Raw genomic sequence first — 24334 nt, 5'->3', positions numbered from 1 at the left:
GTCAGCTGTCCGAGATGGGGGGAAAGCTTAACGCTGCCGAGGAGAAGTCGTCGTCTATTGCGGAGAGGCTGAAGGCGTCTGATGAGACCGTGGCTCGGCTTCTTGAGCGTGAGATGACATTAGAAAGTCAACTGAACGCCGCTCAAGGTCGGGTTGTCGCTTTGGAGGAGGAGCGGGAGCAGGCCATCTCGGAGGCAAAGGCCGCTAAGGCAGAGGCCGTTGATCTTAAGAAGAAGCTTAAGGTGGCCAAGGAGCAAGGGAAGAATGCCATCTTGATGACCGAAGATGCCCTGAAGGCCCAGCTGAAGATTGCTGCTCCTGACTTCGAGATCTCGTCTATTGGTGTTTTCAAGACTATCCAGGACGGGAAGATTGTCGATATGCCGAGGAAGTGAAGTCTTGTAACTTAGGATATTTTGTAATGTATTTGTCGAACAACTCGTTGACGCTTTGTCGTTTTGTTTGCCTTGAACAACTTTACGTGTTCGTTGAACGTTTTGACGCTTTGTAAGTTATCGTCGTTTGATTGCTATGATTTCTTGCTTATTTCATTATTTTGTCGTGTTGTCGTTTTCATGTTACCGTTTGTTCTGGGCGGGCTTATGTCTTGTGCCCGGATTGCCGTTTTCGTATTTGGTAGTAGTTCGGACCGATTCGGTCGCGTAGTCGTTGAATTGGTTGAGGCCTATGAGCCGTCTGGCTCCCGGGGTGATCAGTCCCGGGGTGCCGTTTTAGATTTTGGTCACGAGGGTCAGATATCAAGTAAGAGAGTTTAAACAAAACATTTGAACAAGTAAAAATTACTCGACAGTAAGTTTTTGACAAGGTAGGTAAACAAGTTGAAATAACATGTGGACGGGGCGAATACTAACTTTCTGGCTAGGCTATTTGGTCGTTGAGCCGGTGGGTCAGGAGTAGAATCTCTTTAGGTTGCTCGCGTTCCATGTTCTGGGTATTTCCTTGCCGTCTAGTTTTTCGAGTTTGTAAGCGCCCTTGCCGAGTACCTCCCTTATCCTGTAGGGGCCTTCCCAATTTACCGCCAGCTTGCCTTCTCCTGGGGTTGGGACGCCGATGTCGTTGCGTCGTAGGACGAGGTCCCCTTCTTCGAAGTCTCGTTTGAGGACTCGTGCGTTGTAACGCAGGGCTATTCTTTGTTTCAGCGCCGTTTCTGTCAGGTGAGCCATCTCCCTTGTTTCTTCGATCAGGTCTTTCTCAATCGCTTCGCTCATGCCCGCGAGGAGTAGTCGGGGGCTTGGTTCGCCGATTTCAACCGGTATTACCGCGTCGACCCCATAGGTTAGGCGAAAGGGGGTTTCCCCCGTGGCGCTTTGCTCGGTTGTCCGGTAAGACCATAATACCGAGGGGAGTTCGTCGGCCCAGTTTCCCTTCTTACTGTCTAGGCGCTTCTTTAGTCCAAGAAGGATGACTTTGTTAGCGGCCTCTACCTGCCCGTTTGTTTGGGGGTGTTCTATTGAGGAGAACTTTTGCTTTATCCCCAGGCCAGAGAGGAATTCCATGAACTTCTTGTCGGTGAACTGGGTTCCATTGTCCGAGATAACGACCTCTGGGATGCCGAAACGGGTTATCACCTGCCTCCACATGAACTTCCGGCAGTTGGAGGACGATATGGTGGCTAGTGGTTCAGCCTCTACCCATTTGGTGTAGTAGTCAATAGCTACAATGAGGTATTTGACTTGTCCTGGGCCGACCGGGAAGGGTCCTAGGAGGTCGACTCCCCATTGTGAAAAAGGACGTGTGGTCGTTAGCGAGCTTAGCTCGGAGGCTGGTGCTTTGTGAAAGTTGGCGTTTTGTTGACACTTTGTGCATTTTGTGACAAATTCCTTCGAGTCCTTCATCATTGTTGGCCAGTAGTATCCTGCTCGGACGAGCTTCCTTGCTAGGGCTTTGCCCCCGATGTGATGTCCGTAGCACCCTTCGTGGACTTCTCTAAGCACGTAGTCCGTTTGGTCGGGGTGTAAACACTTCAATAGGGGCTGGCTGAGTCCCTTTTTGAATAGTTGTCCTTGTATGATTGCGTATCTGGCCGCCTCCCTTCTTAAAGCTTTGGCCGCCTTCTCATCTTCGGGTAACTTGCCGAGTTCCAGGAAGGTGGTAATGGGATCTAGCCATGAGGGGCTCGCCCCCGTCAGGTGGAGGGCGACCGTTGGTTCCTTCACCATGCCCTGGATGAGCGACCGGTTACCCGATCCTGGCTTCGTGCTCGCTAGCTTCGACAAAAGGTCTGCTCGTGTGTTCTTTTCTCTTGGAACGTGCTGGATAATGACCTCCTGGAACTGGCTCATCATTTGCTTAACCTTTTCCAGGTATTTTTGGAGGAGGGGGTCCCGGGCTTGGTAGCTTCCGTTTACCTGCGAGGTGACGACTTGGGAGTCGCTGCATACTTCGACCCTCGTTGCGCCGACTTCCTGAGCCAGAACTAGACCGCCTAGGAGAGCCTCATATTCAGCTTGGTTGTTTGACACTGGGAACTCGAACTTGGTCGATTGCTCATAGATGACCCCTGCTGGGCTTTCCAAGATGACCCCTGCTCCTCCGGACGTTTGGTTGGAGGCTCCGTCCACATGAAGCCTCCACCGTGTGCCCGTTTCCTCGGGAGGATTGCCCGTTACTTCCACCAAGAAGTCGGCCATTGCCTGTGCCTTGATTGCATGTCGAGGTTCATACTGTAGGTCATATTGTGAGAGCTCGATGGCCCAGGTCATCATCCTTCCGGCCAAGTCAGGTTTTTGCAGTATTTGCCGAATCGCCTGATCTGTCCTCACGACTATTCGGTGACTCTGGAAGTATTGTCTTAACCTTCGGGAGGATACTAGGAGCGCTAGCGCCAGTCTTTCCAGCTTGCTGTACCTCAGCTCTGGTCCTTGGAGTGCCCTGCTCAGGAAGTAGACGGGCTGTTGTGTCTTCGCTTCTTCTGTGACGAGGACCGCGACAAGCGCTTCCTCGGTTACCGATAGATAGAGGTAGAGTGGTTCTCCGGCTCTGGGTTTCCCGAGGACTGGTGGTGCCGCCAAGATTTGCTTGAAATGGTTGAATGCTTCTTCGCACGCTGGTGTCCATTCGAAAGTCATTCCCTTTCTCATTAAGTTGAAGAAAGGTATGGCCTTTGCTGCCGATGCGCCGAGGAAACGGGACAAAGCTGTCAATCTCCCAGCGAGTCTTTGGACGTCTTTGATGCAGCCCGGACTCTTCATCTGAAGGATAGCCTGGCATTTTTCGGGATTGGCTTCCACTCCTCTTTGAGTGATCATGAAGCCTAGGAACTTTCCGGCCTCCATGGCGAACGCGCATTTGAGTGGATTAAGCCTCATGCCGTGCTGTCGTAGGGACAAGAAGACATCGTTAAGGTCTCTCAGGAGATCGTCAGATCGGGCGGTTTTTGCGAGTATGTCATCTACGTAAACTTCCACTGTTTTGCCCAGGAGTTCGCTGAATATCTTATTCATCAACCTTTGGTATGTGGCTCCTGCGTTTTTCAGGCCAAATGGCATGACCTTGTAACAGTAGATGCCTCCTGGCGTTATGAACGCCGTTTTTTCCTCGTCAGGTCGGTGCATCGGTATCTGATTATACCCTGAATAGGCGTCCATGAAACTCAGATATCTGTACCCTGCCGCTGCGTCAACGAGCGTATCAATATTAGGTAGGGGGTAGCAGTCCTTGGGGCAAGCCTTGTTGAGGTCAGAGTAGTCTACGCACATTCTCCACCTCCCGTTGTGTTTTTTAACCAGAACCACATTCGACAACCAAGTCGAGTAATCCAGTTCCCGGATGAATCCTGCTTCTAAGAGGCCGGCCGTTTGCTTGGCTACCTCGTCTGCCCTTTCCTGCGACATTTTCCTTCTTCTCTGGGCCACTGGTTTGGCTCCTGCCTTTACGGCCAGGTGGTGTGACATGAGCTGGGGGTCTATTCCTGGCATGTCGGCAGGCGTCCAGGCAAAGAGGTCGGCGTTAGCCCTGATCATTTCCATCAAAGGCTCCTTTATCTCGTGCGGGAGGTTCTTGTTTATGAATGTGAACTTATCGTGCTCCTCGCCGACTCTGATCTTCTCCAAGTCTCCTTCTGGCTCTGGTCTGGGTCTGTCGTCTACCCTGGCGTCCAGGTCGGCCAGGAAGACTCCTGACGCTTCCTTTGATTTTTTCCTGAGAGAAAGGCTGGCATAGTCGCAAGCGACTGCCGTTTCCAAGTCGCCCCGGAGGGATCCCACGGATCCGTCATCGGTGATGAACTTCATCACCAGTAGTTTCGTACTGATGGCTGCCCCCAGATCGTTGATGGTCTTTCTCCCCAGGATGATGTTATAGGCCGTTGAATCTCGTAATATTACAAAGTCAGCCATGATTGTCCTTCGTCTCTGCCCTTGTCCCACAGAGGTTGGGAGTGTGATGATCCCATCTGGCTTTATGAAGTGGTCTCCTAACCCTACCACACCGTGCTGGTGGGTCGTCAGGTCGGAATCTCTCAATCCCAGGGCGTCGAAAACGTTTCGGAACATGATGTTTGAGTCTGCCCCCGTGTCTACCAGGATTCGCTTGACGAGGCCGGTTCCGACCCTAGCCGTAATGACCATGGGCGGACTTTCCGGCGCTTCGTCGAACCATTGGTCCTCCGGGCCGAAAGAGATAGGTGGGAGACCTTTAAGGCCCCTACTCGGTGGCGCGGAGATCGCTAAGACCTTGGCGTCTTTCTTCTGCGCCGATTTCGACCTCGGGGCGGTATTCCTGGCCGTCACCACGTTTACCACCGTGAGACCGTGGTCGTCACCCTCTGGCTCCTGTCGTCGTCTTGTTGGTCGGGATCTGTCTTCGTTGTCGTTGTCCCGGTTGCGTCTCCTTGGTTCCCTTATAAGGTGGGAGAAGTCGGCGAGTTTGCCTTCCCTGATAGCTTGTTCGAGGGCGTCCTTTAGGTCAAAGCAGTCTTGGGTTTTGTGCCCGTAACCCTTGTGGTACTCGCAGTAGAGGTTCTTGTTTCCTCCTGTCCTGTCCTTCAGTGGTCGGGGCTTCGACAGTATCCCCTTTTCTGCTATCTGTTGGTAAACCTCAGTGATCGAGGCCGTAAGGGGGGTGTAGTTGGTGAACCTCCCAACTCGGGGGAACGGTTTGGATTGTTTGCTCGGACCGCCGTCCTTGGCGTGTTCCTTCGATCTTTCTCTGGCGTCGAAGTGCCGGGATTGGTTGTAGGCGGGCTGCCGTTTATTGGCAGCCACGACTCGGCTGACTTCCTCGTCGTTAATGTATTCTTTGGCCACGGATTGGATCTCTTGCATCGTCCAGACGGGCTTCGTGGTGAGGTGCTTCCTGAAATCCTCATTCGACAGCCCGTTTGTTAAGCACAAACTTGCTACTGAGTCTGTCAAACCGTCGATTTCCAAGCACTCGTCATTGAAACAGTCCAGGTACTTCCTGGTCGGCTCTCCGGGTCTCTGTGTCACCCCCAGCAAATTGATTGGGTGTTTGGCTTTGACAATCCTAGTTGTGAACTGAGCCAGGAAGGCGCGGCTGATGTCGGTAAATTGGGTCACCGAGCCTTGCGGGAGGTTGTTAAACCACCGTATTGCCGGGCCCGCTAAGGTGACCGGGAAAGCGCGACATCTGACCTCGTCTCCCACCCCTTCTAGGTTCATTCTGGCCTCGAAGGCCGTCAAGTGTTCTAGGGGGTCTTGTGTTCCGTCGTACTTCATGTCTGTTGGTTTGTCAAAATGTTTTGGTAATCGGACCTCGAGTACAGAGCGGTGGAAAGGGGTCGCTCCTATTATGACAGGTCCTCGGGCAGTTCTTCTCAACTCATTGTGCTCGCGATGGGGTTCCTCGTTGCCTCTGTTCGACGCGCGCCGCCTTTCGTGCCGAGCGTAGATGATGGGGTCGCGACTTCTTCTTCTGGGGCGTATCCGTTCTTCAGTACTCTCCGAGTCGCATTGGGGGCTCGGCGTGCGTCTCGAACGGCTTCTCGAACGGGAACGGGTGGGGCTCCGCTCTGGGGAGCGTTGGTCGCGCTCTCTCTCTGCCAGCCTGCGCTCTAAGTCTTGCATTCTGTGGCGTAGTTCTTGCATTATCCTGGCGTGGTTGTCACCCGTTCCCCCGAAGGGGCGTCTCTCGTGAGTCTGCGTCGCATCCCTCGTGGGCGACCGTTGCTGCTGCCGGGATTCCGTCGCGACGGCGCCTCCCCCGAGTATGGGAGGCGCTACCTCGGAGCCGGTCCCAGTCTGGACCAGTACGAAATCCATGAACGTCCGTTCCCACAGACGGCGCCAATGTTCGGTAAGTCGGGTACCGGACGGTTCGGGTTGAAACCCTGCGGACAACGTTTCGGATAATGGAGGGGCTCGTCTGGTCGTGGTTCCCAGGTCCCGAGTGAGCGAGGTCCCGAGCACTTCGAATGGAGGAGGGGGGTGCCACCTGCAAAGGCACTCCGACGCTCTTGTCAGAATATGTGCAGGCGGTGAGGGAAAGGTGTATTACGTACCTTGGGGGGAGAGCCAGTCTCCCCTTATATATATATGTCAGTGGTGGGCCCTTGCAGTGAGCTGGCCCACACCCTCAGAGGTGTTGTCTCATGGCTGTGTGCGAACCGTACGGGACGCGTGTCCGGGTCGGGTGGAGGACGCGCCATTGGGCCGGCGAGAGATCGGGTCGGGCTGACCCGCATGAGATTTGGGCCAGGCCGTAACAGATGCTAACCATTATTTTGTTGTTTACTTACTGTTTATCATTTAAATATAAATTTAATTTTAATATATTATTAATATAAAATAATTTTAAATGTGTATTTAATTATGTATTTAACATATGAGTAAAATTTTTTTTTAATTAATAGTATGAATAAGTTATTTAGAAAAATAAATAGATATAACTGAATAATTATGTAAAATATTTTACATTATTAATACATCAAAATTAAAATTTTTAAATATTAGCCAAAAAAAAAAAGAATTATGCTAAATTATGATTTAGACAAATTCATTTAATTAAGAGAACATCCATTTTCAAAAGTTTTGGGGAACCAATAAAAACATTAATTACTCATTTAATTTCTTATCACTCCGATACAAGAAATTAAAGTAGCCAGTTAAAACTCTTAATATAATCACTCACTCACTCCCTCCATTATTTTATTTTTGCTCTTTTCCTTTTATTTTTCTTTGTACCAAACAAGCAGATTATTATTATTATTATTATTATTATACGTTGAGAAATAACTAAAGCCCAAACACAAAGCAAATAAATGAAAAATCAAACAGGAAATTAAAGCAAGAAAAACCTTTTTTATCCACATTAAAAAAAAAAAAAATTACTCACATAGACATACATGAAAAAGGGATAATGTTACTATATTTTTGACAATATCCAAGAATTGAACCGTTTTCCCAGATTCCGGCACCGGCCAGCGACTCAAAGACAGAAAAAAAAACTATGACAAGTCTTCCAAGATGCTTTCCAAATGCGGCTGCCAACTCCCGGAGCGGCCGCCATTACTCCGGCGATCTCTTCGCCGAGAACATCTTTTGTCTTTAGAAACAATTTCATTTTGAATAGGAACATTTTGGCGTCTACTGTGGTCAGAAGTCTCTTTATGATGATTACTTTTGGTGATAGATGATCCTTTCTTGCAACTGCTGCCATTCATGTGTCTTCTCTTATCAGCTGGTAGCGATGATGCCGGGATCAAGAAATATATGCTTCCCCTCTTAAGCTCCGTCTCCGGCGACAATATCAAAATCCGGCGAACCACGCCTTCAGAGCTTGGTTTGCTTAGAACATGGTTTGGATTTGCCTTCAGAACTTCCCCGGCTGTGATTGGACCTGTGATCTCTTCAACATAGCCATTCAAATGAACTATGCGGATCAAATCTAGTGCTCCACACGGAAGAACACAAGCCAAACAGCACCTTAAGCTATTACCCATTATTATTCTATCTATGAGTATATGTATATATATATATATATATACACACACACACCACAATTGATCTGGGTTTTGAAGATTTAATTTGATTAATCTTGTGGGGGAGTTTATTCTAACTTTCTACAAATGAAATATTGGGGAAGTGTTGGAGGGTGAGCGTGTATATATATTGGTGCCAACCATAGATAGGTGGTGGTGGTCATAATAATGCAAAAAAAATGTGGATTTAATAATTATTGTGGAGCTTGTGGATTCAAATTACGAAATTGCCCTTTCACGAATTAAATTAATTAAAAGTTTGTTCGTTTTCTAATAATAATCTTTTATTTGGTTTATGGAGTTCTCAATATACATCATATATATGGTTTCACATCACATGGCATATGATGGTGGGGTTTACTTCTATCTATCATTCAACTACTTATATAGCCGCCTTATTGTGTATATTGCTTGAGAATTATGTTGTGTGGTGTTATAGTAACCCTTGCCAACTCGGCTATGGAATCCTTTTTTTTTTTTTTAAATATCTGAAAATTATGCATTTTGATGGAAAAAATGAAATACGCAAGCTTAATGTGCGTTTTACCCTAACAGCGCAGATATATGGAGTCAAAGGTTTATCGAAAGTGAAGTAGCATGGAAAACACTCATGAATTGACACCATGGTTAGCCAAAATTAAAAGACATGTTTGCGTAATATAGTTCAACAAATAATTTCATCAACAATTGAATTCTTGATGTATGTATTCAAAATGCAAATTATGATCTTCATATTTAGCCTATCATTGTAGCATCATGACATGGGTATTAAATTGCTTTGTTATCACATCCAAACAAGGAAGATTTTTTCTGTGGGCAATGGTCAATAAATAATGCTGATAAAGAAGAGACTTGTTCATTATATAATTTAATTATGGATAATATTAGAAAATTAATACTATAGCAGTCAATTTCGACCAATATTATAATAAGTTGTTAAATAAATTTATTACAAATTCCACTCAAATGTTTTTTTCTTAAGTTTGAATTTCAAATGTTTCTTCTAATTGAGTTCTAAATGTTCTTATTTTTAAGAATTTTAAATATTCTTTTTGGGTTAAATATTAGATGTGCAATAATATTAGCTCGCAAGACTTTTCTCTTTAATTATATGATAACGTTAGGTCACATAATATTTGGTGTATGAGCATTTTTTCAGATTGCAAATTATGTGGGAATTTCAATATGTTCCCGAAATACTCAAACAAAAAAGAAACTGATTTATATGTTATTTGGGTGTCAAATATTGCTCAGGGTGTGTGGTTTATAAGTCCCCTCACGCTAAGGCTAGATGATATAAACGAACATAACTTTAAGTCCTGGCTGGAAAGTTTTATTGTGACAACTCGGGGGAAATTTTGATCAAGGTCGCATATGGAGTTTGGTTATTAGCACGGAACAAAAAATGAATTTTAGGGAAGGAAGTGAGGGATGAAGAACTTGTTTCTAAATCAATGTCGGTGCTTCAGGCATGCAAGAGGGCCACAGAGATAACAACATTCACAATGCAACCTCAAATGCTTCAGCCATCAGTAGCCGAATTGAGAAATGCCATAAAACCAATTTTTTCAAAAATTTAAATCAATAGAAAAAAAAAATACGTAAAGAGTTATATCTCTAATAATAAATAACTTATTTCGCGTCTTTAACTGTGAATAATGCAAGAGAACGACTGTCGCAGCTACGCCACAAACAGCGTTCCAAAATTGCGACGCCCATCACCGTCCGTCGCTCAGAAGCTCTCCGCTTTTGCAGCCACGCATCCTTGCACCACGTCTCTTCTTATTTTTTTTTTTAATAATGTTGGATGTTTCTTTTTTAGATTTTAGATGTGTTTTTTTTTATAGATTTTTTATGTTTATTTTTCTTATATTTTGGATATTGTTACCATAATTAAAAGAGTTCATATTATATATATAATGATTTTGGATTTTTTTTATTTAGTTTTAGATCTTTCTTTTTTTGTTATATGTTGGATGTTTTTTTCTTTTTAAGTATTGGACAAGGTTACGAGAATCGGATCGATCAATGAACTGATAAAGTAATTAGTTTACTAGTTCAAAGGTTCAACTGAAATTTAATCGGAATTCAACCGGTTTAAATAAATTTTAAATAAGATGATTAAAAATTCAATATATAATTTCAAATATTTAAATTCAGTAATTTTAATTTAATAAAATTTTAAATTTTACAATTTTATATAACAAATTATCTATAAAATGATTTTTTAACTAAACAAAACTCTATTCATCGTTAAGTGTTAGTTTTAAGATTTTCATTATAGATAGAGCTTCCAAAGCACATAAATACCACAAAAAAAGTCCCATTCGCGCACTACACACTTGATGAAATCTCATATTACAATAATCTTGCTTTCTTATTTACTACTACTACAAGATTTATATTTTAGGGACATGAACATCATAGATATTACGTAACCACAATTCACAACAAAATGCAAACATAGACTTAAAAACCAAACAGGGGGAATTAAGAAAAAAGTATCTTGTTTAACCAGTGATTTGAATGGGCTTAACATCAAGTTTCTTAACTTTTGCCTCGAGAACAATGACAGTAAGAACACCATTCTTTATGGATGTCTTCACCTGATCCATCTTGGCATTCTCAGAGAGCCTGAACCACCGCATGAACTTGCCACTCACTTACAACATCAGGCATATCCACATTAGAAAACCAGAAAACCAGCAACAAAATTATTCTAGAAAATTAGCAACAACATCATTTTAAAAAATCAACAACTCAGGATAATAAAAAATAATCAAAATCAGTAATTCAATACTATTAACTCAGCAAATCAAGATCACTAAAATAGTAAAATCAGCAACTCACTCAGCATTATTAACAAAAGTACAAAAACAAGCAAAAATAATTCAAGCAGTAGTGTTTACTAGAGGAAGGGTCATTGAGCTCGAGAGAGAGAGAGAGAGCTTCACCTTCCACAACGACGATTCCTGATGCCACCACGGTCAGTTCCACCCAACAGCCACAGCACCCTCCACTCGTTCGGCGATAAGACCTATCGACACGAGGAGATGGGATCCAGGAGAAGAGGATCAACAACGAGGCTGGACGTTGGCTGAGAAGAAGAGTTCATCGGCGATGACAGCGCTAGCACTGGGCGCTAGCTCCTGCTGCTGTTGGTTGAGGAGAAAGGCTGCTAGGGTTCTGTGGAGCACAGAAAGAGGGGATGGGTTCTGTGGTCTAGTGTACGTGAGTGAGAGAGAGAGAGAAAATGGGGGAGGGTTTATGTTTTTTTTTTTAAATTAAAAACCGAAAAAAAAACCGTCCAGTTTAAGCAGTTTATCGATTAACTGTTGGTTCGACCGATTTTTTGTCAAACAGTTTTACATTTCAACCGAGTCGATTAGATGATTGATTCTTAATTAACTCGATTAAACCGATTGATTCGGTTCAATTTTCAGAATAATGAGATATTTCTTTTCAGTTAATTTTGGATAATTTTTTTAGTTTGTTTGCCGCCCAAGTAATAGTTAATTATTGTTAGCTGATAGCTCAGTTAGTTACCTAGCATGATTGTTTAAATTAAAGTTTAATTTTAATGTACTAAGAATGTAAAATGTTTTACAAAATTATCTAATTGTATTTATTTATTTTGATGACCATACATTTATGATCATTAATATAAAAGATAATTATTTTTTTAACATTATAATATATAATTAAATGTATATATAAAATTATTATATTGATAGTATATTAAAATTAAATTTTATTAATTATTTGTACAGGTTAATTGTTAGTGGTTAATTCTTATAATAATAATAATAATAATAATAATAATAATAATAATAATAATACACGGAGAGATCTTAATAAATCGTCAATAGCTTGCATCTGGCAAGATAAACTCTGTCTTACTTTATTTACAATACTGACGTACAATTGTACAGTATAAGAGAGTATGTATATAATATGTTTGTACGTATTATAGTCTAATCTATAATATACATAACATGATGAACAGAATCTAATTATCATTTTCAACCTTCTAATTTCGATATAACGGAAATGAGAAAAATGTTAAACATACTAACGCCGTATGTGATAATTGATAAATTATAAATGTTAAAAGCTAAATTTAATTAACAATTAATAATAATATTCATTTCTTATTTAATTTTATAACATTAATTAAAGAAATGTTAAAAGCTCTATTACTGCCAAAGCAACAAAATACGATTCCCTATAAAACTGAGACCTTGGTCAATTGATCAAGACCAACACGCCTCCTGCAGATCCAAGCCATAGGAAACCGAGTGAAGGTTATAATAAAAACTAAAAAATAGAATAAAATATTATTTTATTTTTAATGTTTAGAATAAATTTTATTTGTATTTTTAATATTTAAATTATCTTATTTATATTCTTAATATTTGTAAAAATAATTTAATGCTATTCTGTCGTTAATTATATATTATGAATTTTAGTTGAGGTTCTAAAAATCTCTTCTTAAAATTAGAATATAAATATTAACCCATTTTAAATAATAACTCACCAAAAATTCAAAATAAAAGGGTTAATTTATAATTAAAGTATTAATTATTTTCACCATAAGAATTTGTGTACTAAAAAGCTTAAATAAAGATGATTTAAATCATTATAATTTGATCATATATAGCAATTTAAATCAGCCTTGAAACTAGACTGTATCTCATTATTCAATAACCTGCAAGCATGTACTCTAAGCTCCAAATCCAATTGGCTCAAGGAATATATATATATATATATATATATATATATATATATATATATATATATGCCGTCAATTATATTTCATTATATATTTTGCTTTTTAGTTATTTATGCGTGGACCAATCCATAATAGTAATCAAGGATCATTTCCAATGCCATAAGCTATGATTGAATGGAATTGGGACCACCGTAGTTTGTCATCTTTTTATTATTTTCAAATAATTTTGTATGAATGACAGATGTATGTATGTTTATGTATATTGTTTTTCTCACATTAAATTGATGATGCCATGAACATGTGTCACCCTATATAGTACATACATGAATTTCATAGTGAGAAGTTTAATCCATGAATAATGTTAACAACACATTAATGGATAAGAAAATTCTGGATATGAAAGCGTGTGAACGCTAGATAGTCATTCAAGAATGGTGCTTCATTTTTTTTTTGTTGTGACTGAAATAAATTAAATAAAAAAAAATAAAACAAACAAAACAAGGAACTGTCTAAATAGAGGGACAGTCCCGTTTAAGACTACTTTTAAACTCCTTCCAAGGTGAAAGAAGCTCCACATGCGAAAGTTGTAACTTCATCACCATCTTTGCCATAGTATCTGCCACCGTGTTTGCATCTCTCATAATCAAACGAAAGTCAACCCGCCAATTCCAATGCATGATATCTCTTATTTTGAGCACCAGTGGATCAATAAACCCAAAACCATCTTAAGTAACAAGATTAAATGCTTCCACACAATCTGTCTCACAAATAACATCTCGTTGACCCACATCCCAAGCTAAGAGATATCCTCTCCAAATAGCAAACAATTCTCCTTGAAGAATACTATTACTCTCAATCATTTCCAAACACCCCCTTTGCCAGCTCCCATTACAATCTCTAATAACACAAGCAAAACCAACACTATCACCCGAACCAAAATAACTAGCATCACAATTAATCTTAAAAGTACCAATGGATGGGGGATTCCAAAAACCATTTAGAGTAGAGGGAAGGGACATACGTTGTAATTCAAAGATATTCCTAAGCTCCTTTTCTGAAGTTAATGCCAGACAAATCACTTTTTCCTGAGGCCAAGTTTCATCGGGATTAAAGATGTCATTATTCCTTGCTCGCTATATCCACCAAAGTCCCGAAAAGAACTTGAACGGATGCTCTCTGCTATGATACAAGAACCAGTTCTTCAAATCCAAAGGATGACAAGAAATATCCAACCTATGCCAGACAAGCTGAGCTTTGGGACAATCCCGAATACAATGTAAAACCGATTCCTGGCTAGAAAGACATCTTGGACACTTATCCGATGACGACATCCCTCTTCTAAAGCGAAAACTTGCAGTAGGAAGAGCCTCCTTAAGACACAACCAAGCCAAAAATTTATGCTTTTCTAGAACAAGCTGGCGCCAAAGCCAAAGCCAATTCTCCCGCTCCTCCCAACCAAACAGCTGCTTACACAACCACAAGTAACCATTGCGAGAGTTATAGACTTTGGCAGCAGACCCACTCCAATACCAACCCACTTCCGGACCTGCTTGTTCATCTGGATTGTAAGAAAGAATATTATCTTTCAGATTTTGAGATAAAGGAGAATAAAGAGTATCCAAATGCCACCTACCAACCGACCAAATATCCTGTATCCGGAGATTCGAATAAGAAATGTGAACATAATCGATCTCATTAGATAACCGTCCTTCTTTCCTCCAGCTAGAAAACCAAAAATTCTGGTTCAAATCTCCAATACACCAAGCAAACCAATCCTTCAACACTTCCCAAGCCTTGCAAAGACACCACCAAATGGGAGAGTCCTTGTTCTTAGGATAACTAAAACAGTCATATAGAGATGATCGGTATTTGGCGTCCAACAATTGGACCCATAGCTTGTTTGGCTGCTGGAAGAAAGTCCAAACTAGCTTCCCAAGAAGAGCAATATTTACACAATAAGGATCTCTAATCCCTAAACCTCCATATTTTTTTGGAGTAACCAGTACCTTCCAACTAACAAGATTCAATCCTCTTCCATCAACTTGTCCTTTCCAAAGAAAATTCCTCATCATAGACTCCAATTTACTAATGATTCCTTTGGGAAAAATAGAGACTTGCATCTGGTACGTGGGAATAGCAGCGACAACAGAATTAACCAAGCAAAGTCTACCAGCCCGATTGAGTAAACTTCCTTTCCAGCTTGCTAGCCTACTCCGAATCTTATCCAGGACACCATTGAAAGCTGAACGAGTCACCCTAGAATGGCTAAGGGTAACTCCAAGATACTTGCCCAAGTCCTGGACAAATTTGATAGAGGATACCCCAGTGAAAACCTCTTTCCTTGTTGCAGAGACATTCTTGGAGCAAAGCGCTTTAGACTTCTCCACATTAATCTTCATCCCAGATGCTTTGCAAAAAGTCTCTAAAACCAACATCACATTTTGCACTTGTCTCTTTGTAGCTTTACAGAATAGAAGCAAGTCATCCGCAAACATTAAGTGGGATATTCTTGGTCCCCCTCTAGAAATAGCAACCGGTTCCCACAAGCCCAAATTAACCTGATGACTAATAAAGCATGCCAATCGCTCCATACACAACACAAAAAGATAGGGTGACATAGGGTCTCCTTGTCTAAGACCTCGGCTAGGAGTAAAGCCATTCAGACGACTCTCATTCCAAAGAATAGATAAGGAAGAAGCAGTGACACAATTCATAATCAAATTAAGTGTAGGAATAGGAAAACCAAAGCTTTTAAGGGTATGAGCTAAAAACCTCCAGTCAACTCTGTCATAAGCTTTCTCCAGATCAATCTTAAATGTCAGTGTGCCTTTCTTTGATTTAGTCTTCTTCATAAAGTGGAGGACTTCTTGGGCAATAATGATGTTGTCAGGAGTTCCTCGTCCTGGAATAAATCCTCCTTGAAGCGGGCCAACAATCTCCGCAAGATGAGGACGAAGCCTATTAATAAGGACCTTCGTGATGATCTTGTAAACTACATTGCAGAGACTAATCGGCCTGAAATCTTTCATAGATACCGGTGATTCAACCTTTGGAATGAGAACTAGTAAAGTCTCCAACATTCTCGGATCAAGAGGAACACCGGAGAATGCCTGCTTAACCATCTTCCAAACATCAAGACCAATGATCTCCCAATATTCTTTGAAGAAGAAAGCTTGAAACCCATCAGGACCCGGAGCTTTAAAAGAGTTCATGTGAAAAACCGCTGCTTTGACTTCCTCCATAGTAACTGGTGCCGTAAGGTTATTGCAAGCTTCCTCATTTAGAGAAGGAAGAGGCACATCACCAAGGCAACCCAAATCAACATCATCCAAATGACAGAATAAGCTTTTATGAACATTATTGTCACCCAACAAAATTAATTGAAGACACAATTGATATATCATATAATTTTTTTAATCCTACTAATTAAATAAATCGTTATTAATTAAATTTTCAAGCAAGTATTTAAAAATTTCGAAGAAAAGGATATATAAAAAACTAGCGTCCTTTCTTCTTTTTAATCTGAACTTCTAGATTGATAAATATTAATGATAAATTAAGTCAATTTGATGGGAATATTGTGATTGTCTTTGTTTATGGTAACTACACAGTCAATAAAAGAAGAATCATGTGAAATGAATTTATAGAGTTGAAAAATATACTGTTGGTGCCATTTGTTGTGGTGAGTGATTTTAATGAAGTTTTATGTATTGAAAAGAGGAGTAGTAGAAGAAGGATGTGGTGGGTATGAAAAAATTCAGTAATTGAATGTAAGATATGAGTTTGATAGACCTTTCTCTTCAAAGAAAAAAATTTACTTGAAGGAGGAGAACTCAAGCTAGTAGACTTGATAGAATATGTGTTCATCTTTTATGTGGTTGTAAAAGTTTCCAGAGTTAAAAATAGAGGTAATGAAATGTTTAATTTATAGTCTGATCATGTATTGTTATGTTTGTTGACGGATAGACAAAATTAGGAACTAAGGCGGTTTTAATCTATTGACCTTTGGTTTACTAATTTGAAATTCTTACTAATATGGATGAAGAATGGAGAAAATTAGGTGATGTGTTTAAGCATGAGAAACTAAAGCTGATTAAAAAAAGTATCTCGAAATGAAATAGAAAAATTTTTGGCAATATAAATGATAAGATTAGGAGATTTGAAGAGAAAATTGCAAAAGTGGAATTACAATTACAAGAAAATTTTGAAGTGGATGTAAACTTAAGTAGATGGAAGATATTGACAGCTCAACTCGAGTTGTGGTATAAATAAAAAGGTGAGTATTAAAAACAAATATTAAGAGAGAAGTATACTAAAGAAATGGATAAAAATACCAAATATTTTCACATTATGGCGACTTTAAAAAACAGGAAGAAACAAATAAAGGAGATTAAAATTCGCAGCCGAAGATTTTCAAGGAACCGAAGAGGATTAAAAATAAAGCAAGAAAATTTTTCAAAAGACTTTACCATAAAAAAAAGATGCCAGAGATAAGAATTCAGAATGGATTGGTGGCAAAACTATCAGAGGTATAATCCAAAGAATTAGAGATAATACCAACTTACGATGAAATAAAGCAGGAGGTTTGGAGTTGCGGTTCTACCAAGGCACCAGGTCTCAATGCCTTTAAAATGTTTTTCATTAAGAATGCTTAGAGAATAATCAGAATTGAATTTTCTGAGCCTATGCTGGATTTTTTCAAATTAGGGTTCTTTTCTAGAAGCCTAAACATGACTTGGGTGACTCTAGCTTCAAAGGTTGATACTCTAGAAGAGATGAAGGATTTTAGGTCAATAAGCATGATTGGGAGTGTAAATAAAATGATAGCTAAGATATTGATTTTCAGAATGAAGAAGGTAATAAGCACACTAGTAGAAAATGTACAATCTGCGTTCATTCAAAATAGACATATCCTAGATGGTGCCATAATTGCATGCGAAATAGTGGCTTGGTTGATAAAAAAAAGAGTGAAATTATTATTAAACTTGACTTCAAAAAAACTTACGATTAGATGATCATTTGTGCATCAAGTACTAAAAAGTATGGATCTTGGAGAAACTTGGAAGAAATAGATTAATGACTTGCTTAATATGATGGCAATGTTGGTTATTATAAATGGATCCCCTATGGAAACTTTTGCTATGAAGAGGGGATTGCGTCAGGGTAATCTAATATAACCGTTCATGTTTATCTTGGTGGCTGAGACTTTAAATCAAATGCTAATAAGAGCTAGAGAGATAAAGCGCATTGCGGTCCTAGAGACAAGGTGCTTTTATCTCATTTACAGTTTGCTGACAATACAATTTTGTTTTATCCACCAGAGAGAAGAGTCTTGAGGAATTATAGAAGGATTTTGACGTGTTTTGGGATGATGTCAGGCATAGTGATAAACTATCAGAATTCAATGCTCATTCCAATCAATGTGACTAAGGATCAAGCAATTTCTCTAGCTGAGGCGTTGAACTGTTCGGTTGGTAAACTACCAATCAAATATTTGGAAACACTATTAGGAACGAATCTCAAGCGGGTGAAACCATGGAAGTCGATCATTGAGAAAAAGAAAAAAAAAACTATCCACAAAGAAGTCGGGTTTGTTATCTAGAGCGGGGGAGGTTGATAATCATTAGGACAATCATAAAAAAGTTACCAATGTATTATTTGAATTTGTTCAAACTTTTCAAAGTTACTGCAAAAAAGATTATCACCTTATAATAAATTTTTTTTTGGAAATCTAAGTATGGGAGAACAAAATTACCAACAGTTAGCTAGAGTGCAATTCAGAGGCCTGAAGAGTATTGAAGATTGGGTGTTGGAGACAATTATCATAAAAAAATATAGTCTTATTATTTAAATGGTGGTGAGATACTCCAACGAGGATAAACCAATGTGAAAGAGAATTGTAGCTTCGTGCAATGGGGCCCATTTAGCCAATCCGGTTCATGAACATAATACACTAAAATCTGTTAGCCCTTAGAAGAACATCATAAATAGAGTTCAAAATAACCAGTTGTGCAAGGAGTTAAGCACGACCGGGTTGAGATTATGGGTAGGAAACAATAAAAAAAAAAAAAAAAACTAGGTTTTGGGAGGATAAGTAGTTGAGGGAAGTAAACCTAAAAGAAAAGTTTTCAAGACTCTACATTATCTCTACCCAACATTTAGAATCTATTATAAATTGTGACTTTTAGGATGACTTTCAATAGTTTTAGAATCTGAGATAGTAAAAATGTTTCTTTGAATGAGAGTGCAAACACCGTAAAAAATTACACCTTTTATTATAAAATATTATTTTAAAGAGTATATACCCATTTTGGTCCTCAAAGAATTTCAGATTGGATAGTTTAGTCCCCAACTAAAATTAATTACTCGATTGGTCCCTAACAATTAATTTCGTCAGTCACTTGGGTTCTTTACTCCGTTAACTCTAACGGAGGACAAAATAGTCCCTGACAACTCTAACAGGGGACAAAATGGTCCCTGGTCTTCTCTGTTCGGAAGCGACACTGTTCTCTCCCAATTTCCATCATATCTCGAACAACACTAGCAGTTTAACACTGTAACTTCAAACTACACAATGCACACTCTATAAATTTAATGTTCACAAGAAAAAAAATTCTCAACTTGTTCTCAACCAATTCATATTCAGGAAACTAATGCCTATGTCTCTCAACTAGTTATCGTCTTCGATGGATGCCATGAATCTAGACAGCAAGTCTGATTTGTTAAGACCCGTCATCGTCGTTGCCATCTCCCTCTTCCTCTTCCCTATCATCTCCACGACCATATTGTCCACCACTCCGATCGCTTCCTTCAGCTTCTTCTCCAAACCAATGTTCAGTAATCGCTTCAGTTTCCATATGAGCGGCAACGGCGACATTGCTCGTTGTACTAATAGCTTGGATGCGAGGTCGAAGCTGTCTGCCAACTTGGACTCTGAAAAAGAAGGAATGAAGCACTCGGTGTCTATTTCAAATGAGAATTTGCATATGATGTCGAAGGAGAATCTTTTCATGGTGTTCTAATGTCCAACAATCTATATTGCTTGCTAGAGAGTGGAAAAAGGCGTGCCCTTAGAATAGTTGTGGAACTTGGTTTTGAGGATGTCGTGGACGTGTCCAGGTTGGAGGTGATGTTATCGAAGATGTGAAAGTGGATGTTTTTGGTGGGTGAAGTGCAGAGGAGGTGGATGTACCAGTAACAAAGATTTAAGAAGTGTGTGGTCCATGACATGTTGAGGTAGGTGCGATACGTGTGACAATTACACCATAGCTTAATCTTGGAGCTAAAGAGGAGGAAGAAAAAGATGAAAAAGAAGATGTGAAGGTGAAAAAGGAGAGTATGAATATTAAGATTATGCGAGATATGATAAAAATTGGGGAAGAACAGTGTCGTTTTCGAAAAAAGGGGTCAAAGATCATTTTGTCCCTTGTTAAAGTTGTTAGGGACTATTTTGTCCCTTGTTAGAGTTGTCAGGGACTATTTTATCCTCCGTTAGAGTTAACGGAGTAAAGGACCTAAGTGACTGACATAATTAATTGTTAGGGACCAATTGAATAATTAATTTTAGTTGGGAATTAAAGTGTCCAGTTTAAAATTCTTTGAGAACCAAAATGGGTATATACTCTATTTTAAATGCAAGTACTCAAGACAAGCTTATATGGAGTTATTCGAGGGATGAGAGCTTCTCTATCAAGTTATATTCACAAAGTTTATGGTGCCGAAATTATTGAGTTTTTCAAAATCACATTATACCTATAAAAATATTTGAAAATAAGTGGAACCACCAAGAATCGAGATGATGGATTGATTTGTAGTGTTAGACAAGCTTAATACTATGAAAAGGCTAGCTCGGATCGTTTTACTCACAAATAAGGTGACTTGTATTATGTGTGGATTATATGAGAAGGATGATGAACACCTATTTATTTATTGTAATTATGTATCGTGCTTGTAGTATGAGACAATAGAATTAACAAGAATTAAGTGGGTTGGACAAAAGGAAGTTAGAGGTTTTTTTTAATCTTGGTATGAATAAGAGGGTGTGAGAGGGAGTAGAAGAAGATGGACAAATATATGGTTTGTAATAGTTTGGGTGATATGAAAAATAAGAAACAAAAAAATCTTTAAAAATAAAGAGACTATTTGAATAGAGGAATGAGAGATTATTATGAATTATTTGAAGGAGTGGGAGATGCTTAATAAAAAAAATAAATTCTTGAAAAATACATGTAAGAATGATACTAGTGAATGTGTTGTGCCTCCTGTCATGGTGAATTACAAAATGTCTTAGTAAATTTGTGTTGAATTATTTCAAAATAATGTATGACAGTTAGTGAGTATCTATTAAATTATGCAAATAAACTAGTTGTATTGATATGTGAGTTTCTAAATGCATGTTGAGAAACAAAAATTTTGGTGTAAGGTGTTGAAGTTGTTATCTAATGCTTGTTGGAAGAATACAATCCATTGTTAGATCATGTTGTTTTTAAATCTAATGATGCTTGTTTGGTGGATTGAGCAAAAAGTGAAAGAAGATAACTATTAGAGTTTAAATTTTGATAGGAATAGTCTGAACAACTTGCTCCACCAATTCAACTGCGTCAATGTTTAATATGTCTATATATATATATAACTACTTCAACAATTGGGTAAAAATTGCAAATGACCAAATTGTTAATAATGTTACTTAGTACTAATTAATCTTTGAAATTGTTTTATGATATAATTTTAGAATTTTTATCAGAAATAAAATAAAAGAAATAATTATTTTTTTATATCTGATTTTTTAACTTTAATTTTTTAAATATGATTTTTTTTTTTGGATTTAAGGCAAGTTCGCAGCACTCTTCCGACAAACTCTATATTTTTTTTATAGAGTTCGCCTAACCTGCGGCTTCACTTCAATTTTTTCGGAAATTCACGAAACTCAAATTTTTAAGTCATTATTATCGTATCCAAGAGTACACAAAAATATACAGACAATAAGCATAACTTCTTCAACATGACTGGCGACAATGACAACCATTATGATCGTCTCCAGTAATACACAGATACACAGGAATAAACCATATTTAAAATTTTTTTTTCATTATAAATTAAAAAAATTATTTTCTCAATAAAAATATGACTTATTCCCGTGTACTCTTGTGTACTCCTATGTACTCTAGAGATTAGCTTAAGAATTTGAGTTAGCAATTTTCTTTTAGAATTTGAAGTGAAGTTCGCAGGCGATTAGGCGAATTCTATAAAAACTATAGAGCTTGAAAGAAAAAATCGCATCTAAAAAATTAAAGTTAAAAAATAGGATTTTAGAAAATAATAATTTTTTATTTTATTTCAGAACAAAATTCCTATAATTTTGTTAGTTGAATTTTTTTTGTTTATATCCAATTTAAAAGTTTTTTGATAGTAATACTGTAACAACCGTCCTTCACACCTTCTAGAACAAGGAGGCATTAAAAAAAAAAGTAGAAAATTATGCTTTTTATTTCTATATTTGGTATGTATTATGCTCTATTATTATTTTTACTATCTATGCATGTTATCATATTTCGGTGTCTTATGGCATTAATTATTTTTTTTCTTCTGCTTTATCTATCTCATGTTTGTTCATTATGTTATTCGTGTCCTCTTAAGTCATTAGTACATGCCTTCTTATAAGTTTTATTCAATTTTTTAAGATGTCCTATTTTTATTATGTGCATTTATATGATCTTTTAGTTTATGCCATTTTATTATTAATGTTCCTTTAGGGTGGAGAGTACCTACCCTTTTTATAAGTTTTATTCAATTATTTAATATGCCCTATTTTCATTATGTGCGTTACATACACTCTTTATAAATTTTATTCAATTATTTAATATGTCCTATTTTCATTATGTGCATTTATATGATCATTTAGTTTATGCCATTATATTATTAATATTTCTTTAGGGTCGAGAGTACATATCATTTTATAAGTTTTATTCAATTATTTAATATGTCCTATTTTTAGTATGTACGTTTATATGTTCTTTTAATCTATGTCATTATGTTAAATGCCCTATTTTATGTACTTTAATATGATCTTTTAATTTATGTCATTATGTTACTAATATCTCTTTAATTAGAGAGTACATGCATGCCATATAACTAGAGTCTCATTATTTCACATGTCTTTTTTATCATCATACTAGTATATGTTTCTGTACACGGTACGGAATAATTAATAAAAATATTATAATAAACTCAAGCTAGTAGACTTGATAGAATATGTGTTCATCTTTTATGTGGTTGTAAAAGTTTCCAGAGTTAAAAATAGAGGTAATAAAATGTTTAAAATCTGACCATGTATTGTTATGTTTGTTTATGGATAGGCAAAATTAGGAACCAAGGCCGTTCTAATCTCTTGACCTTTGGTTTACCAAATTGAAATTCTTACTAATATTGGATGAAGAATGGAGAAAATTAGGTGATGTGTTTAAGCATGAGAAACTAAAGCTGATTAAGAAAAGTATCTCGAGATGAAATAGGAAAATTTTTGGCAATTTAAATGATAAGATTAGAAGATTTGAAGAGAAAATTGCAAAAGTGGAATTACAATTACAAGAAAATTTTAAAGTGGATGTAAACTTAAGTAGACTGAAGGTATTGATAGCTCAACTCGAGTTGTGGTATAAATAGAAAGGTGAGTATTAAAAATAAATGTTAAAGAGAAAAATATATTAAAGAAGTGGATAAGAACCCCAAATATTTTTCCACTATGACAACTTTAAAAGACAGGAAGAAACAAATAAGGGAGATTAAGATTGGCAGCCGAAGATTCAAGGAACTGAGGAGGATTAAAAATGAAGCAAGAAAATTTTTCAAAAGACTTTACCATCAAAAAAGATGCCGGAGATAAGAATTCAGAATGGATTGGTAGCTGTTGGTTAAGAAATATTTTCGAAAGTGATAAGCTAATTCGAAATGTTGGAGAGATATTAAGAGGGGAGCAGAAATCGAAAGGACACACGTATCAGTGTTAAATAGAAGTTATCTGACGTGTATTCGATTTTGATACCTTAGCGAATTGGGGAAATAATTTGAATAGAGGATCGAATGGTGCTTTCGAAATGGAGAATCGAGCGGTTATACGGAGAAGGAAGTTGAAGACTTTTTTTTTGAGTTGGAAATTTATTGATAACGTTTATTAGCAAAAGAGCGGGAACGGTTACCAAGGAATGTGCATACAAGCCAGCATGGTGCAATTAAGGATCGGTCACAGATTTGAGATTATAAATATTAGTAAGTTTTAGGAAATAGGGGTTGGAACTTTTCTTCAGAAATACACTCAAGCACACTCACATCCCCAGCGAATTTCTGAGTCTACATTCGAGTCCGATTTCTGTAGGGTTCCTTCCATTGTCTTTAAATTTCTATTTACACTTTCTGTAAAACTTTACTTTTCTTGTTCAATTTATCTTTCAAGCAATGTTTAATTTCTTTACCCATTATACATTTTAACATCTTTAATTTCCATGTCAAAAGTCTTTTGATTCAATCAAAGGTATTTTACTGCTTTGTTTAAATTTAATGCAAACCATTTTGATTTCAGTCAATTTACTTTTTGAATCTTTTCTTTTACACTTCTTTTATCCTTTTGGCACTTTTCGAATTTAGTT

The 24334-nt window shown here is 38.2% G+C and overlaps 1 protein-coding gene across 1 annotated transcript; it reads right to left on the bottom strand.

Moving 5' to 3' along the window:
* Positions 1-7260: 7260 nt before the first annotated feature.
* LOC112766365 (uncharacterized) lies at positions 7261-8117 on the bottom strand. Its single transcript, XM_025812262.3, has one exon. It carries the CDS (start codon positions 7919-7921, stop codon positions 7427-7429), a length of 495 nt encoding a protein of 164 aa, XP_025668047.1. The 5' UTR covers positions 7922-8117; the 3' UTR covers positions 7261-7426.
* Positions 8118-24334: the final 16217 nt, after the last annotated feature.

This window comes from Arachis hypogaea, chromosome 17 (genome assembly GCF_003086295.3).
Source record: "Arachis hypogaea cultivar Tifrunner chromosome 17, arahy.Tifrunner.gnm2.J5K5, whole genome shotgun sequence".
In the NCBI taxonomy this organism is placed as follows: Eukaryota; Viridiplantae; Streptophyta; class Magnoliopsida; order Fabales; family Fabaceae; genus Arachis; species Arachis hypogaea.
Note: the sequence above shows the minus strand (reverse complement) of the source record. Positions and strands in the feature narration are given on the sequence as shown.

Bases quoted from the DNA above. Each gene is read 5' to 3' on its own strand.
- LOC112766365 (XM_025812262.3), bottom strand. From the start codon at position 7,921: ATGGGTAATAGCTTAAGGTGCTGTTTGGCTTGTGTTCTTCCGTGTGGA.